This window comes from Desmodus rotundus, chromosome 8 (genome assembly GCF_022682495.2).
Source record: "Desmodus rotundus isolate HL8 chromosome 8, HLdesRot8A.1, whole genome shotgun sequence".
Taxonomy (NCBI): domain Eukaryota; kingdom Metazoa; phylum Chordata; class Mammalia; order Chiroptera; family Phyllostomidae; genus Desmodus; species Desmodus rotundus.
In genome coordinates, this window is record NC_071394.1 from 94920052 (window position 1) to 94937097 (window position 17046).

General features: G+C 42.8%; 1 protein-coding gene across 3 annotated transcripts in view; it reads left to right on the top strand.

The window, feature by feature from the left end:
- The window catches only part of IRAK2 (interleukin 1 receptor associated kinase 2), a 61019-nt gene that overhangs the window by 39850 nt on the left and 4123 nt on the right, over positions 1–17046 (top strand). For 2 of the 3 annotated variants that reach the window (XM_045192170.2, XM_071222287.1), the window contains exons 8-11: positions 581–690; positions 2618–2813; positions 6103–6165; positions 15339–15521. In XM_045192170.2, the coding sequence (XP_045048105.2) occupies positions 581–690; positions 2618–2813; positions 6103–6165; positions 15339–15521 (552 nt within the window). The remainder of the gene's footprint in view (positions 1–580; positions 691–2617; positions 2814–6102; positions 6166–15338; positions 15522–17046) is intronic. The other variant, XM_045192171.2, reaches the window with a different exon arrangement.

Sequence of the window (17046 nt, forward strand, 5' to 3'; positions counted from 1 at the left end):
AGGAACCAAGCTGACAAGTGTCAGGGCTAGGGTTTAAACTGGGTTCATGTGGCTCCAGATTTCAGAGTTTTTGAGAAGTTGATTAGCAAGGTCAATTCTTAGAGTATGTGGGACCTAAGACAGGGCTTGAAAAATAAGTGGTGATTTAACTTGAAGATTCAGTCTTAGAACAACAGTGGTAGCACATGGGGGAAGGTAAAAAGAGCTGCTCTTTGTTGAGCACCCACTGTGTGACAGGCACTCTGCTAGTATAAAGACATACCTAGCATAGGAGTTTGAAGGAGTTTGTGAATCCTTACAACAACCCTAAGGCATACGGATTGACATTTCCATTTTAATCGAAGAAAGGGAGGCTCAGAGATGTTGAGTGTCTTTTCCAAAGTCACACAGCTAGTGCATGTCTGAGCTGGGATTTACACCTAGATATTCTGATGTCAGAACTTGTACCCTGCCAGTACACTATGGTGGTTAAGCCCTGTTGCAGAGGACAGGAGGGGCTGGAGGAGAGACAGAAGCCCAGGACCCTGCTATTAGAACTTTAAAAGGCATAGGTATCACTGTTTCTCCTCCTTTCTCTTAGGGAGGCTCATGTCCCCTCCCCTGGCCCCAGCGCATCAGCATCTTCTCAGGGCTGCTTCGTGCTGTGGAGCACCTTCACAGCTTGGAGATCATCCACAGCAACATCAAGAGGTGAGAGAGGTGGACCCTGCCAAGGGCTCAGGCTGCAGAGATGAGACAGACTGACATTCCATGGTTCCCTTCTCCCTGTCTCTCTTCTCTTTGCTTTTCTCTGCTCACCTTGCCTCCCTTGGGTCTATCTTTCTTTTTTATACCCCCAAATTCAGTGTTTCTGATTGCAGTCAGCATAAGCCGCCTACCTGTCACCACATTTGTCTTTCTGAGCTGTTGTTTTCCAAACAAGCACCCCACACCCCACACCTCTGATGTATTTTACTTCCCACCCAGCCAGCTGGTCTGCACCTGGCCAAGTCCCTGGAATTTTGAGCTCTGTGCTCACAGTCTTCTTGGAGACCTTCCCCCCAACTTATGAACCTGTTGTTGAAAGCAACTCGAGTCATGGAGGCTTCCTGCAGATTAGGGTGTACCCCAGTTATCATGCTCCCAGACATCTAAGAGCAAGAGATCCTTGTCTGTGGACTTTCAGCATGGGGAGAAATTCCAGAAGATACCAGAGAATTTGGAAAATCTGAACTCAAAAACATAGACCACACTTCCCGAAAGTCCTCTTTCCATCTGCCAAGGAGAAGCTCTTTCCTCTTTTCTCCCCAGTGATTCTCACTTGGTTGCACAAACAACCAAGTAATAGCAAGAAAGGAAATGAACAGACGTGAGGTCATCCTGGCTCACAGCTAGACTCGTCAGTTTCCTCCATTTTTCAGTCTTAGCCCTAAGGTAGCATGGTTACCTGGTTACCAATTCATGCTCTTTTCCCCTCCTTTGTTTAAACACAGTAAACATTGCATGTCATCATTTTCGGTGACTTCTTAATCTTCCATTGCAGTTGTCCATAATTTATTTACCTCTTCTAATAGTGGACATTGGAATTGATGTCTACTTTTACAGATTTTATTTATTTTCAGAGAGAAGGGAAGGAAAGGAGAAAAGGAGGGAGAGAAACATCAGTTGGTTGTCTCTTGCATGCCCCCAACCAGGAACCTGGCCTGCAACCCAGGCATGTTCCCTGACTGGGAATTGAACCCATGACTTTTTGGTTCACAGGCCAGCGCTTAATTCACTGAGCCACACCAGCCAGGGCATGGTGTCTACTTTTAAAAAAACTATTAGGGATTAGTCCTGCATTGAACAGTGTTACACATCTAGCTGAGTTTTTTTGTCCCCTCCCCTACCTCCACCTTTGGGGTAGTTTCTGAGAGTTGGCTTCTGTGGTTTAGATGAGTAGATTCAAGAGTGTTTTTATTGCTCTTATTTCCTACAATCTGGGCAGATTCAGTCAAAGGATGCTGGCATTTATTTTTATTTATTTATTTATTTATTTTTTATCCTTACTTGAGGACCTTTTTTCGTTGCTTTTAGAGAGAGAGGAAGGGAGAAAGAGAGAGAAAGAAAAAAAGAGAGAAACACTGACCTTCTTACACGTACTCTGACTTGGGATCAAACCTGCAACTCAGGCACATGCCTGGACTGGGAATCGAACCCGCAATTCCTAGGTCCATAGGATGATGCTCCAACCAACTGAGGAGCCAAACTGTCAGAGCAAGGATGCTGGTATTTAGACTTTAGTCAACTGGGCCAGAGCTGGAGGTCCAAACAGCTTTGGAAGGGACTGAGATGATACAACCTATGGGCTTGGCCAGCTGAGGTTGGTCGGGGTGGACAATTAGGATGGTTGTGGGAATTTGGCCACACCAAATGCCATTCCTAAGGCAGCAGGATTAATCTTAGTTCCACCCTCATTGCCAGTGGGAGTGGGCTTCCCTCTCAGGACTGACTCAGAAACTCCATGTTGAGGGTCATCAGTGACCCTAATTTAGTGCGGCTGACACTGCTCACTGCTAAATTGCTTCCCAAAAGGGTGTCCATGGCAACCTCTTTTTGTCCAGGCCAAAATAAGAAGGTTCTGCTTTCTTTTCCACAGCTCCAATGTTTTGCTAGATCAAAACTTCACCCCCATGCTGGCTCACCCAGTGGCCCACCCATGTCCTGTCAACAAAAGGTCAAAATACACTGTGATGAAGACACACCTTTTCCAGGCCTCAGCTGCATATCTGCCAGATGATTTCATCAAGGTGGGACAGCTGACAAAGCGAGTGGACATCTTCAGCTGTGGAATAGTAAGTTTCCTTCTCTGTGGAGACTTGGGCCTGAACTCATCTGTCCTGTCCTTTGCAAGCACAGGCTATCATAGAGGGTGGTGGACGTGTTCTGTCCAAGTTGGAGCTGGCAAACTATGGTCCACAGGCCAAAACTGGCCCATGGCCTATTTTGTATGGCCTATAACTAAGAGTAGTTTTTATATTTGTAAAAGATTGAATAATTTAAAAAAAAAACAAAGAATATGTGACAGGGACCTGGTTTGTTGTCCACAAAGCCTAAAATATTTACTCTGTAGTCTGTTAAAGAAAAAAACTTGCCAGCCCTTGAAATAAAGCCACTCATGAGAGTCCAGATGGTAGTAGGCTACAGATGTCATCCACTGACGTCCCTGATTCCCATCCAGCTACCCGTTTCATTTTCTGTTCAGTGGTGTTTATCCTTGTTGTTCATTCATCTGTTTTGTCCACCTGTCCATCCATCTTTACAATCATCTATCCAACCATTCATTCAACATCCACCCATTCATCCAGCCACACAGCAGCCACCCATTCATTTGCTATCCATCTGCTCATCCTCACCACCTCCCCGTCCGTCATTACTGTGTGTAGAATTGTGTAGACTACAAATGTAACTAAAATACTGTCCCTCTCCCAGGAGCTTATGGTCTGAAAATAGCAGCCTCCAGGGTACATTTGTACAGAACATCAATTCCTTGAGATCTCTGTAGGTTTGGTGTGCTTAAAGGTTTGGTGGCCAAATAGGTTTGGGAAATCTAGGGTAAGCAAAGTAAAGGAGATTTCTGTACCACAAAATTAATCAGAGCCTTTAATATGATAATGAGCCTTTAGTCTGTCAATTGTGAATTTACCACAGCTGGGCAAACAGTATGCTGTTTCCCAAGTTAATTGATAATTGAGCCTTGTTCTCTCAGTGTCTGTGAGCGCCAGTGTCCCATGGAATCCAGTCTGGGAAATGCTGGACAAGAACAGTGACAGACTCTGGTTGACCTCTGCCAACAGCAAACAACTGTATGTTGGACCTTGACCTCTCTCTTCCTCTTCAGCCTTGAACTCTGCACTTCCTCTCTGACCACAGTCTCCTTTCTGTCCACCTCCCTATGAGTGCCCTCCCCCTGAGCCACTTTCTGCCTTCAGCCCAGCGTCTCATGTCAGATTCTGCTTCCTTCAGTCTCCCAGCCAATGGGCTCTTCTGGTTTCCTTGCCCCTGTCAGCTCTGCTGAGTGACTCATTGAAGTGCAGCAGGGCTCTCCCAGGCTCCTGCTCCTTTAAGACCTGGTGGGACTGAACCTGAAACCACCAGGTACTGTAGTGCAGAGCTCAAAAGCAAGGATTTGGGTCCCAGCTCAGTTACTTTCTCTGGGCCTCAGTTTTGTCTTCTGTAAAATAGGGGGTAACAATACATATGGAGATTGATAAGATAATATACATAAACTGGATAGCATAGTACTCTGAACATATTAAGATTATTAGTATTATAGTGATTTCTTTTATTATTCCTACCTTCATACCCTCATTCCTGATCTTTGTTTACTGTTGACTTTTTAACTCAGCTCTTGGTGTAACAATTGACTTCCTCCTGCAATCATTTAGTCACTCACTCATTCAGTGCCCCCTGGCTCCCTGCACTTTTTCTCAGCCCTGCCATTGACTAATAGTATGATTTTGAACTTTGGTTTCTCTTATGAGGAACACTGCATTTCACAATGTATGTTTTGGTGAGCTCCATATGATCTCTGTAAAAGGCCCAGCACAGGGCCTGCCGTGTGGAAGAGGCATAGGAAATGTTTATTCATTTCCCCTTGTTTTTAACTTCCTTCCTGGCAGGTGCTGCTGCGGAGTCCCTTTTCAATAGGCTTCTGTCCACTTGCTGCAGGGGTGCCCACTGCTGTCCCCTTCTGGCCACTGCCACTCTGTTATCAATCCAGTGGGCCTTTTCTCTGGAGCTGAGGATTTCTTGGCAGTAAATGGGAACTTATTATGGGTCGCTTCTAGAAAGGCTGTGGAAGAGAGATTTGACATGAAGCATGGGCTACTCACTCTCTTCTATTCACTACCGCTAGGTCCCCATTTACCAGCAAGGGCACAGGCTCATTTTAGTTACTTGCCCAAAGATCACCTGCACGTATAAGGAACAAAGTCAGAATTTGAACCCAGGCCTGTCTGACCAGAGAGGCCTTAATTGTCATTCTGTCATCTCTGCTGAGAATTCCTATTCAAAGCAGGTTTCTTGTTTACTAAGACACACATTACGGTTTGTCCATTTTGTGGTGGCTTCACTGGCTCAGCCTGTGCTCCTTTTGTGAGCGGATGAATTAGTGAACAAATAATGTCAGTAAAGGCATATGGATGAAATGTGCTATAGATGTTGAGATTTTCTGCATAGAACTCATATCTGCACATGGATTCCTCTTCTCTGAGATTGACATAGCAATTCCTGCTTACCATTTCTGATGGTTTTTTAAACAAAATTATCTTTAAAATATAGTGTGTGTGTGTGTATGTATGTATGTATGTTTATAAATATAGATACAGATGTGTGTGTGTATAATGTGTGTGTATTATACAGGGTGGGGCAAAAGTAGGTTTACAGTTTTTTGTGTGGAAAATAATACAATAATTAATTAATAATACAAGACTAACTCTGTGTTTTGTGTACTCACAGCTGTGAACCTACTTTTGCCCCACACTGTATGTATATATGCACATATATGCATGTAGTTTATATATATATATACACATATAAATGTATACACGTGTATGTTTATAAAATTGATGGTAATACACACACATTTGGTTTCCATCCTCCCTGCCTTGCTATTAGGTCGAACCTTCTACAAGCAGCTGGGAGGCATGTTTAGTTGGAGGAAGTGTGATATTCTTCATGTTCAGATTTTGGGCACAAGTCTGTGCTGGCAAATGGCAGAGCCAGGCCTGGAGCTCAGACTTTGTTATCAAGAAGCTTCTCGCCCTGACTGGTGTGGCTCAGTGGATTGAGTGCTGGCCTGTGAACCAAAGGGTCTCTTGTTCAATTCCCAGTCAGGGCACAAGCCTGGGTTGTGAGCCAGGTCCCCAGTAGGGGGTACCCGAGAGGAAACCCACACATTGATGTTTCTCTCTCTCTCTTTCTCCCTCCCTTCTCTGTCTAAAAATAAACAAATCAAATCTTAAAAAAAAAAAAGAAAAGAAAAGAAAAAAGAAGGAGCTTCTCTCTTGTCCAGAATTCCTGAATTCCTGCCTGACCTTATGCATGGGTGTTTGAACTGTGCTAACTCCATGTTCTCTCCAGGTGTTAGCTGAGGTCCTCACTGGCATCCCTGCGGTGGATAACGACCGAAGCCCAGTTTTCCTGGTAAGGGAACCAGTCGCTTCTGCCTGGGTGGTGCATGTGGGCCATCAGAAGGATGCCCATTTTACAGGTGCTATTGAGGGAGGCCTCAGGTTGGGGTTTGTTTTGCATCTGTGTGAAGGAGCTTTAATCTCCCACCCCCACCTGCCCACCAACACTTACTTTTCCAGAATAACAGGATTTAGAATGTTTAGGGAGAACTCATTTCTTCTTTCTACATGTTAAGCAATCAGATAGGTTTTGTTCTCAAATGGGTAAAAATTAATTCCAGCCCTTTTAAATAGGTTTCTGTAATAAGTTCAATAACTTCCATATTTGGTGCCTTCAAAGAACTATCATATATATATAATACAGTGTGATTTCAAAAATATAACAACATGGCTTGACTCTGGCACTTTCTATAAATTAGCTTTATCAATCACCTCAGAATCCCCATGAGACTGACAGAGGCACCATTTTCATCTATAGGTGAGGAAAGCAGCCTCTGAGATTTGCCTGAAAGCTCTATTATACTAAGTGTCAGAGCTGAAGTTCTGAGTTAGGTCTTCTGGATTTTAGATCCAGAGTTCTCAACCAGGACACTCCCCTGACTGTTCAATTCTCATGGCAGTCCAACCGTGTGAACTCAGTAGTATCATCACCCCCATTTTACAGATGAGGAAACTGAGGCCGAGATGAAGAGACTTTGTCTCATGCTCCTCGGTGAGATCAGTAGTCAAACTGGGATTTGAACCCATGTCTTTGTCTGAGTTTCAAATTTTGTGCAAGCTCTGGTCCTCTTCATCAGTTTGAGAGGGGAGCCCCTTTTCTGACTTGATGTTGAAGTCATTGAAGCAGCTGGCTTTTTTGTGACTGGGCCCCAAAAGCATTTCCTGAGCTTTGGGGTGGAGAGCTGAAGCCCTCCCCTAACCACAGAAGGTCACAACTTGTCCCTCTACGGAACCCCCTGAGCTCTGCCCCTTTTGGGCACTGAGCTCCAGATACTGCAAAAAGGTCAGTTTGGGTTGTTTGGAGAAGTTCTCGTCTCTTGCCAGTTTTCTCGAGATGCATTCCTCAGCAGTGCTCTGGGGTTCTCTGGGTGACCATCGCAGGAGAAGGAGGGTTTTGAGACACTTGTGTGAAATTTGCCAGAAGGTTCTTTCTGTTAATGGTTTGTAAAAATGTGGATGATATCATTTATTTAAAAATCTAGTCTTTTTCCCTCTTCTAGACCCAGATAAGGGCTCTCATCATTTCCTGTTGTTGCACATGCACAGTTAAGATTGCGCATGCCCTCAGGATTCCCGTCAGTGGTGAAAGCTGCTCTCACCTCCTGTGGGTCCCGGTGGGGAGGGAGCAGGCCTCTCCTCTGCGCTCAGGGAAACGTTCGTGGACACAGTGTTTTCAGAGGGAATTGGATGGTTTCCATCCAAATTGAAAATGTGTATACACTCCGATGCAGCATTTTCAGTCATACACTAGGAAACACAACCAAGTGAAGAAAGACAGACGGACAAGGATGCTTGTAGCCTTATTTATGATAGTGAAGCGCTGCAAACAAGTGAAGTATCTCTCAGTTGGGAGGTGGTTAAAGAAATTACAGTGTAATCATTCACACAGTGGAATGCCAGGAAGTTATTTATAAATAACTTCATGTATATAAGTTTATAAATATTTTTAAAATATATTTTATTGATTATGCTATTACAGTTATTCCATTCCCCTCCTTTACTCCCCACTGCCCTGCATATCCCCTCCCACCTTCAAGTTTATAAATATTTGTAAATAATGAGGATAAAACATATGATACATTTTGATATATGTGTGTATCTGTGACCTTGTCACCAAATCAAGATAACATGGCCACGACCCCTCGATCCTCCTTCCCTCACCCCCTCCCCACCTGGGCTACCCCCTGCATCCACAGATGTGCATCCTGTCACTGCACAAAAGCTTCCACTCTCCGAAGGCTCATATAAATGAGGTCATACCGTGTGTGCTCTTTGGCTGGCTGGCTTTTTCCACTCAACAGAGATACCCCGAGATACAGCCATGCTATTTGTGCCAGTGGCTCATGTCTTTTGTCACCGAGTGGTGTTCCATTGCATGGGTCTGCCGCTGTTTGTCCATTTACCTACTGGGCGACATTTGGCTTACTTTCGGTTTTTGACCATTACAAATAAAGCTGCCAGGTAGCTTTGTGTGGGGGTCTCTGGTCATATGCATTCATTTGTCTGAGGTCCAATTCACACTTTTGAGAATGGTGTGAGTTTTGATAAATGTAGACAGTTATGTAACTACCACCACAATCAAGATACAGAATATTTCCATCCTTCCAGAAAGTTCTGTCAGGCCCCTTTATAGTCAGTCCCCTCTGCCATTTCCAGCCCCAGGCAACTCCTGTTTTAATCTCTGTCCATATAGTGCTATATTTTTGTGAGTGTCATACACATGGAATCATAGAATGTAAAGCCATTGTTTTAGCTTCTTTCACTTAGTGGGGTGCTTTTGAGATTCACCCACATCGTTGCATGTATCAGTGGTTCGTTCCTTTTATTTCTGAGTATTCTGTTGTGTGGGTATACGACCATTTATTTATCTATCTACTCACTAGTTGATGGACATCTGTGTTACTTCCAGGTTTTGGCAATTCTGAATAAAGCTGACATTAACATTCTTATTAAAAAAATGAGAAGTTCTGACCAGACAGCTCAGTTGGCTAGAGTGTTGTCCTGATATGTGAAGGTTGTGGGTTTGATCCCCAGTCAGGGCACCCACGAGAAGCAACCAATGAATGCGTAAATGAATGGAACAGCAAATCGATGTTTCTCTCTCTCTCTCTCTCAAATCAATAAAATAAAAAAAAATAACAAGAAAGACATATATATGTTCTGACAGGGAAATATCTCCAAGTGTAAAAGGCATGTTCAGAACAGTGTATGATTTAATGCCATCTTTGATAATAAATAGATGAATGAATGAAAATGTATCTTTTATTTTCCTATTTGTAAATTGGGGATAATTGTACCTACCTGATAGGATTTAGTGAAGGTTAAATAATATGTGAAGTAGCTAAAGAACAGTGATGAAGAACATAATAAGTGCATATGTGGTAGCTATCATTATTAATTGTATTTTCAAAGCTCTTATGAGATTGCTTGCTATTATAATAATTATTATATATAACTAAAGTGATTGTAGCTATAGACTTTTGTAGGGAAAAGTCTAGAATAATGTAATCCAAATATTAGCAGATTGGAGAGTTGACATGAGGGGAAAAGTAAACTTTTGTCCTAAAACTTTAATCAGTTATATTTTAATTTTTAACAAAAAAAGTTAGTAATAATAGCCCTGGCTGGTGTGGCTCAGTGGATTGAGTGCCAGCCTGTGAACCAAAGGGTCATTGGTTCCATTCCCAGTCAGGGCACATACCTGAGTTGTAGGCCAGGATGCATGAGAGGCAACCACATATTGATGTTTCTTTCCCTCTCTTTCTCCCTCCCTTCCGCTCTCTGTAAAAATAAATAAATAAAATATTTTTAAAAAACCCCAAAACAAAAAAAGTTAGTAGTAATAATGATGTTGCTTTTGTAATAATAATTTCTGTTTAATTAACATTGTAAATTCAAATAATCTGCACACCTGGCTTAGAAAACCTAACAGCACTGGGCAGTGACTCCATGCCTCTCTCTTCCCTTGCCCTGACTTGTCGGATTTCAGAGATGGCCTCTTTTTTCTTTCCTTTCTTATTTTTTTTAGGTTTCTTTCTTATTTTAAAATTTAATTAAAAGTAATATATATTTTTCCCTGACCTGTGTGGCTCAGTTGGTTGGGCGTCCTCCCACAAAGCAAAGGGTCCCTGGTTCGATTCCCGGTCAGGGCACATGCCTGGGTTGCAGGCCAGTCCCCAGTTGGCAACTGATTGATGTTTCTCTCTGGCACATCAATGTTTCTTACCCTTTCTTTTTCCCTCCTTTCCCCTCTCTCTAAAAATAAATAAATAAAATCTTTTTAAAAAGTATATATGTTTTTACATTCAATATTATTATGTATTATTATTGCTGTTCAGGTGTACAGCATATTGGTTAGACAATCATATATTTTGCAAATTGTTCCCCTAATATTTCCAGTACCCACCTGGCATGATACATAGTTATTATAATATCATTTACTATATTCCCTATGCTTTACATCCCTGTGACTATTCTGTAACTACTAGTCTGCACTTCTCAGTCCCTTCCCCTTTTTCACCCAGCCTCCCAGCCCCCTCCCCTCTGGCAGCCATCAGTCTGTTCTCTGTACCTGTGCGTCTGTTTCTGTTTTGTTTGTTTATTTATATTGTTCTTCAGATTTTACATATAAGTGAAATCATGTGGTATTTGTCTTTCTTAGCGTAATACTCTCTGGGTAGGAATGGCTACTTCTTAAAAGCCCCTTGTATTATGGACAATTTCAAACATACACAAAAGTAAAGAATATAAAGAATATTCATTTATCTAGCCTATCAATTATTAATAATCATGTTTTTCTTCTTTGCACCACTAAAACTTAGTGTGTGTGTACTTTAAACCCAAATATTATGTTATTTCACCCATACAATAGTTTTCTTAATTTTAAAATATTAATACCCATTTCATTTTTAGAGTTTGTAAATCATCTCAAAAATTGCTTTTTAAAAGTTGGTTTGTTTACAATAGGATACAAATAAGGTCCATTTTGATTTGGTTACGTTTCTTAAGACATTTTTATTCTCTAACCACACCCCTCCCCCCTTTACTTTCTGTATATCATTTCATGTCTGCAGAAAGTAGGTCATTTGCCCTATAGACTCTCTCATGTCCAGACTTTGGTGCTTACGTCTTTGTGGTATTCTTGTTTCTTTGTTCCTCATGTTTCCTATATATAGGTAGTCACCTCCAGAGACTTGGCTAGGTTCATGGTTAGCGCTACTTCCTGAATGGTGTTGCGCACTTCATAGCATCACAACATGTGGCATGCAGCACATTGTCCTACTTTCAGTGCTAAGCTTCATCAGTGGATCTGGGTGGACTTGGTGATTTCCTCCATTACTAAGAACCCCCTTGACCCTGCCACCGAGTGTTCTTAGCTTGTCTTGATGACTACTGCTAGATGAGGTCCATGACATCATCGGGATAGTCAAAGGATAAGCCTCTCCATCTATTGTTCTTTCAGGCTGATCACTTTGACAGTTTCTGGTTTAGTTTCAGATGGTGGTCGACTCCATGTCTGTAAACAATATGCTTCTATTATTTATTGATTTATCGACTTCAAACACCATTGTAATTTTTAAAGAGATAAGCATTTATTTAGAAGGCGGATCTCACGTGAGAGAATTATGAAAAGGATATTTAAAAACCTGTCAGAGGTTCTTATTTTTTAATTAATTAATTAATTATTTGATTTATTTTAATTGATTTGGGAAAGAAAGGGAGAGATAGATCTGTTTTTTTAATTTAAAAACTTTAAATTATATTTTATTGATTATGGTATTACAGTTGTCCCAGTATTTCCACCTTTGTCCCAATCCATCCAGCACCCCCACTCCCTCAGGCAATCCCCCCAACATTGTTCATGTCCATGGGTCATGCGTATAAGTTCTCTGGCTACTCCATTTCCTATACTGTACTTTACATTCCCATGGCTATTCTGTAACTACCTGTTTTCACTTCTTAATCCCCTCACCTCTCTACCCATTCCCCCACACACCTCTCCCAATATAGCAACCATCAAAACACTCTCTGTATCCATGATTCTGTCTCTATTCTTGTTTAGTTTGTTTTTTAGATTCAATTGTTGAAAGATATGTATTTATTGCCATTTAATTAATCATAGTTTTGATCTTCTTCTTTTTCTTCAATAAGTCCCTTTAACATTTCACATTATAATGGTTTGGTGGTGATGAACTCCTTTAGTTTTTTGTCTGGGAAGCTCTTTATCTGCCCTTTGATTCTAAATGATATCTTTGCTGGGTTGAGCAATCTCAACTATAGGTCCCTGAAGATTCTCTCTTTATTTTTAACCTTTGGCATTTTATTTATGATGTGTCTTGGAATGGGTCTCTTTGCATCCATCTTGTTTGGGACTCTCTGTGCTTCCTGGACTTGCATGTCTATTTTCTTCACCAAATTAGGGAAGTTTTCTTTCATTATTTTTTCAAATAGATTTCCAATTTCTTACTGTTTTCTTCTCCATCTGACATCCCTATGATGTGAATGGTGGACCACTTGAAGTTGTCTCGGAGGCTACTTACTCTGTCTTTGGTTTTTTTTTATTCTTTTTTTCTTCTTGTTATTCTGATTGGTTGGTTTACTTCCTTATGCATCAAATCATCGATTTGATTCTTGGCTTCATTCACTCTACTGTTCTTTCCCTATAAATTATTCTTTATTTCAATTAGTGTGTCCTTCATTTCTGACTGGATCTTTTTTATGCTGTTGAGGGCCTCACTAAGTTCCTTAAGCATCCTTATAACCAGTGTTTTGAACTCTGCATCTGATAGATTGCTTATCTCCATTTTGTTTAGTTCTTTTTCTGGAGTTTTGATCTGTTCTTTCATTTGGGCCATGTTTCTTTGTCTGCTCACTTTGGCAGCCTCCCTCAGTTTGTTTCTATGTATTAGTGTGGCCTAATGTATTAGGTGTCCTGTAGGATCCAGTGGCACAAACTCCCCTATCACTGAAGCTGGGTACATGAGGTGTGCCCTTCATGTGGGCTGAGTACACCCTCCTCTTGTAGTTGAGGGTTGGTTGCTGTTGGCAGGTCAATGGGAGGGATTTACCCAGGCAAGTCAGCTGCAAGGACTGGCTGTGGCCATTGACCACCAACATCCATCCTCTGTGGAGTATCAGCTGTGTAGGGACAGGGTGGTGGTGCTTCAATATGGTCTGTAGCCGTCCACTGGGTGTGCAGGCCTTGGGGTTTCCTGGGTGGTGAAGGCCAAGGTCAGCCCCCACCAGTGTTCTGCCTGGGTCCACCTCGCTTGAGCTATAAAGCAATCTGAGACTGCTGCTACTTGTGCTGGGCTTGGAGATTCCCACATGAAGCCAGACCATGAATCTAAGCTGGCTGCTGCTAGTGCTGGGCCTGGGGCCAATTAGCAAGAGGTATGGGGGTCCAACTGTTGCCTGTTGAGAGGATTTAGGAATTTGTGAAGCATGAGCAAAGACCAGCCATGTATATGGAAAAGTCACTAGGGTGGGCCTGTAAGTTGGGTGGGACAGAGTCTCAGGGGATCTCCAGAATGGGACAAACAGTGTCAGCCAGGTCAGATATGGCACCAGCCTACCAGCTCTGTGGCCCTGTGGGGGGAAGGTTCAGAAAAGGGACAATGGCCTCTGCCTGCCTTCCTGTCTGAGAGAAAGCTGTCCCCAAGCTCTTGCCTTGATACCATTGTCTCCTTCTATGCCACTGGTGCCTTTCAAGCTGCTACTCCTGTGCTGGAGGTCAGAGGGATTGAGTCTAAGTAAGTCTGTGTGTGAGTTCTTTAAGAAAAACTGTTTGGGACTCCAGAAGTTTCTTCTACTGACTCAATCCCCACTGGTGTTTGCAGTCAAAATTTATGGGGACTTATCTTCCTGGCACTGGAACCCTGGGCTGAAGTCCTGGTATGTGGCTGGCCTGGGGTCCTGGTGTAGGGCTAGAGTCCTTGCTCCTGAGATAATCCTCCTGAATTTTTATTTACCGCACATAGATGTGGGACCAGCCTGCTCTGTGTCTCAGCTCCTCCCACCAGTCTGGATGGCTGTGGTTTCTTTGATTCCATAGTTGTCAGACTTCCATTCAACTTGATTTATGATGGCTCTGAATGATGGTTGTTCTATAGTTGTAATTTTGATGTGGTTGTGTGAGGAGGCAAGCCATGTTTACCTATGCCACCATCTTTTCTGGAAGTCTCAGCCCAATTTGTTGTTCCACTTATTTATTCATTCATTAGTTTATTCTTGTACATGCCCTGACCAGGAATCGAACGGGCAACCTTGGCATATCCAGACGATGCTCTACCCAGCTGAGCTCCACAGCCAGGGCTAGCCAGAGGTTTTTAGTCTCCAGGCATTCAATTCCTAATGTGGTCAGACATTTATGTATTATTGGATCCTCAGACAACCTATTTTCTGGATAGGAAAACTGAGGCAGAGTAGGGAGTCTTGTTTTGTTTTTGACACAAATTATTACAACCCATGTCTGATAATCTCTGATAATTGTTTTCTCTAAATTATAAATGTATATGTATGAAAAGCAGTATAAAGCAACAAAATTAATTTATTTCTACATTTAATGAATATCTTCTATTAAAAACAATAAAGTTACATAACAGATGAAACTTAGCCAAAGAGTAAGTCGGTAGGTACAATTTGGTGAAAACATTTATGAGTCAGTTACTATGTGCCAGGCACTGTTCTTGGTGCTGGGGGTGAGTAAGGTAAAATTTCTACCCTCATGGGTGAGAATCCTACATTCTAGAATGTTTAGTTATATTGTAAGAAATTGTCCCTGTAGTTGTCAATAAGATTAAATTATTAATGTAATTGCTTAGCATGTAGTAAGTACTGTATAAGTGATAATTATTATTGCTATTAATTATCACTAATAGACTACTGAATGTTTACTTTGTGTCAAACACTACACTTTATGCTTTAGATCCATTATGTCATTTAATTTTTTTGTTAGTCCTATTATCCCCATTTTTCGGATGAATCAATTGAGGCCTATCGAGAAAGATTAAGCCACTGCATTTGCAGTATTTTTTAGTGTACGGTGGAATGCCCTGTGAATGTAGGGAATTTAGCAATTCTTTAGTTCTTGGCTGTTTTGCTTGTTTCTGGGATCCTTGCATTTTTTTAAAAAGATTTTGTTTATTTATTTTCAGAGTAAGGGGAAGGGAGGAGAAAGAAAGGGAGAGAAACATTCATCAGTTCCCTCTCACATGTCCCGAACTGGGACCAGCCTGCAACCCAGGCATGTGCCCTGACTGGGAATCAAACCCACAACCCTTTGGTTTGAGGGCTGGTGTTTAGTTCACTGAGCCACACCAGCCAAGGCCTTGCAGTCACTTTAAAGTCCTGTTGGTTTTCTGAGTTTTCAGCTCTGGTGCAGTCATGGAGATGGGTGGGGCAGGTGTGTTTGGATCCCACACCCTTGCAGCTCTCTCAGGGGTCTTTTTACTGTTTTCCCCACAGAAGGATTTACTCCTCCTGGAAATTCCTTGCTCCAGGAAGATGGGCACGGAGAAAGTGATGGCCAAGGAGATCTGCCAGAAATACCTGGAGAAGACAGCAGGGTGGCTGCCGGAAGACTGCGCGGAGGCTTTGGCCACAGCCGCCTGCCTCTGCCTGCGCAGGCGGAACACCAGCCTGGTGGAGGTGAGCTTGACTCTCAGCCTTTCCCCGGTGATGAGCTCTGTCCTGGGTCACCTGGGTCTCCCTCCCAAAAGCCACTGTATCTGTTTTATCAGGGTTAATCCCTTCAAGGGGATGTGACCTCAATAATCAGGACTGTATTTGGTTGGAAGTAGCAGAAGCTGTTGGAACCTACTAACAGGGCAGTATATGGATAAAGCCTCTCAGGAGCCTGAGGGCAGTGTGCTGCTGGCCTGGGGGCCCAGGACTACACTCTTGGATGTTAACAGAACTCTGGCTGCTTTCTCTGAATGTCTTATTCCTCCTCTTCTCTCTATAGGCCCATTTTCTCTTTTTATTCATATTCTTGGTTAGGGGATGTGGCCATATTCATTTGTACATTATGGTTCTACCTCCACTGAGGGACGACGTCTCCAGGTCCCTATTCCAACATGTCAGTGAGAGAACCTGATTGTCCTAGCAAGGGTCAGGTTGGTGCCGTTGTCCAGTCAGGTACGATGAAGGGGGGTAGTGTTCAGTATATAAACCTGGTGGTCAGTGGGGTCAACCTCTGAAAGGAGAAAGGGCCAGGTCCTAGAGGAAGGGAGCATCTTTAGCATGTGAGCTAGGCAGACACCCCAGAAATCAACCATCACAGGGGATAAAACATTTTCTTATGGACAGGATATGAATAGGTGGTTTCCATGGTAACTGGTACAGATTTACGGACCACTGCTAGGTCTTTCTAAGGACAAAATTACTGCCTGAGAGGGCTCTTAGAGATAATCTAGCTGAATGATTTTCAAGTGGTGTCTGGCAGAGAGGGGCTCCTTGAAAGTGTCTCAGGAGTTGCTGTTGGCAGCAAGGGGACTGTGGGGAGCAGCAGGCCCCGCCCATGGCTCCCACCAGACACCACTTTAACTTCTCATAATTACATTGGGTTCTCAGTATTTTATTTGAGGGAAGGGTTTATGGTAGCTGTAAAAAATCTTCATCAAACACCACTGCCCAAGGCTCCCATTTTATAGCCATGGAAGTAGAGGCCCATATAGAGGAGAAGATGGGGCCACAGAGTGAGTTTCTGTCAAAGCTCTTTGGACTCTCGGTTCATCCCCATGTCCATTGTCTTGCACCATCACGTAGCAAGAGCCTGACACCTGAGTCATTCATTGTTCTAGGCCTGGGTGATTCTCCTATGCTCTAGTGCTATGGTGTTCAGTCATTCACTTAGCAGTTATGTGCTGGGCCCGGAGGTATATCAGCGAACAAGTCCAGTTCCTCTTTCTGGGAGCTCACAGACATTGCACAGTAACTGTGGTGAGCACTGGGATAGTGGATGACAGGGGCTCCACTGAGGAGGGTTTTCTGGAGGAAGTGATGTGTAAGCTAATGAAGAGTCGTCCAAGCAGAAGTAACAGCTCATGCAAATAGCTGAATTGAGAGAGAGCGTGGCACAGTCAAGGGCCTGGAAGAAGGGCAGAGTGTCTGGAGCACAAAGTACATGGGGCAAAGTGGTATGATGAGGCTGCAGAGGAAGGAGGAGCCAATA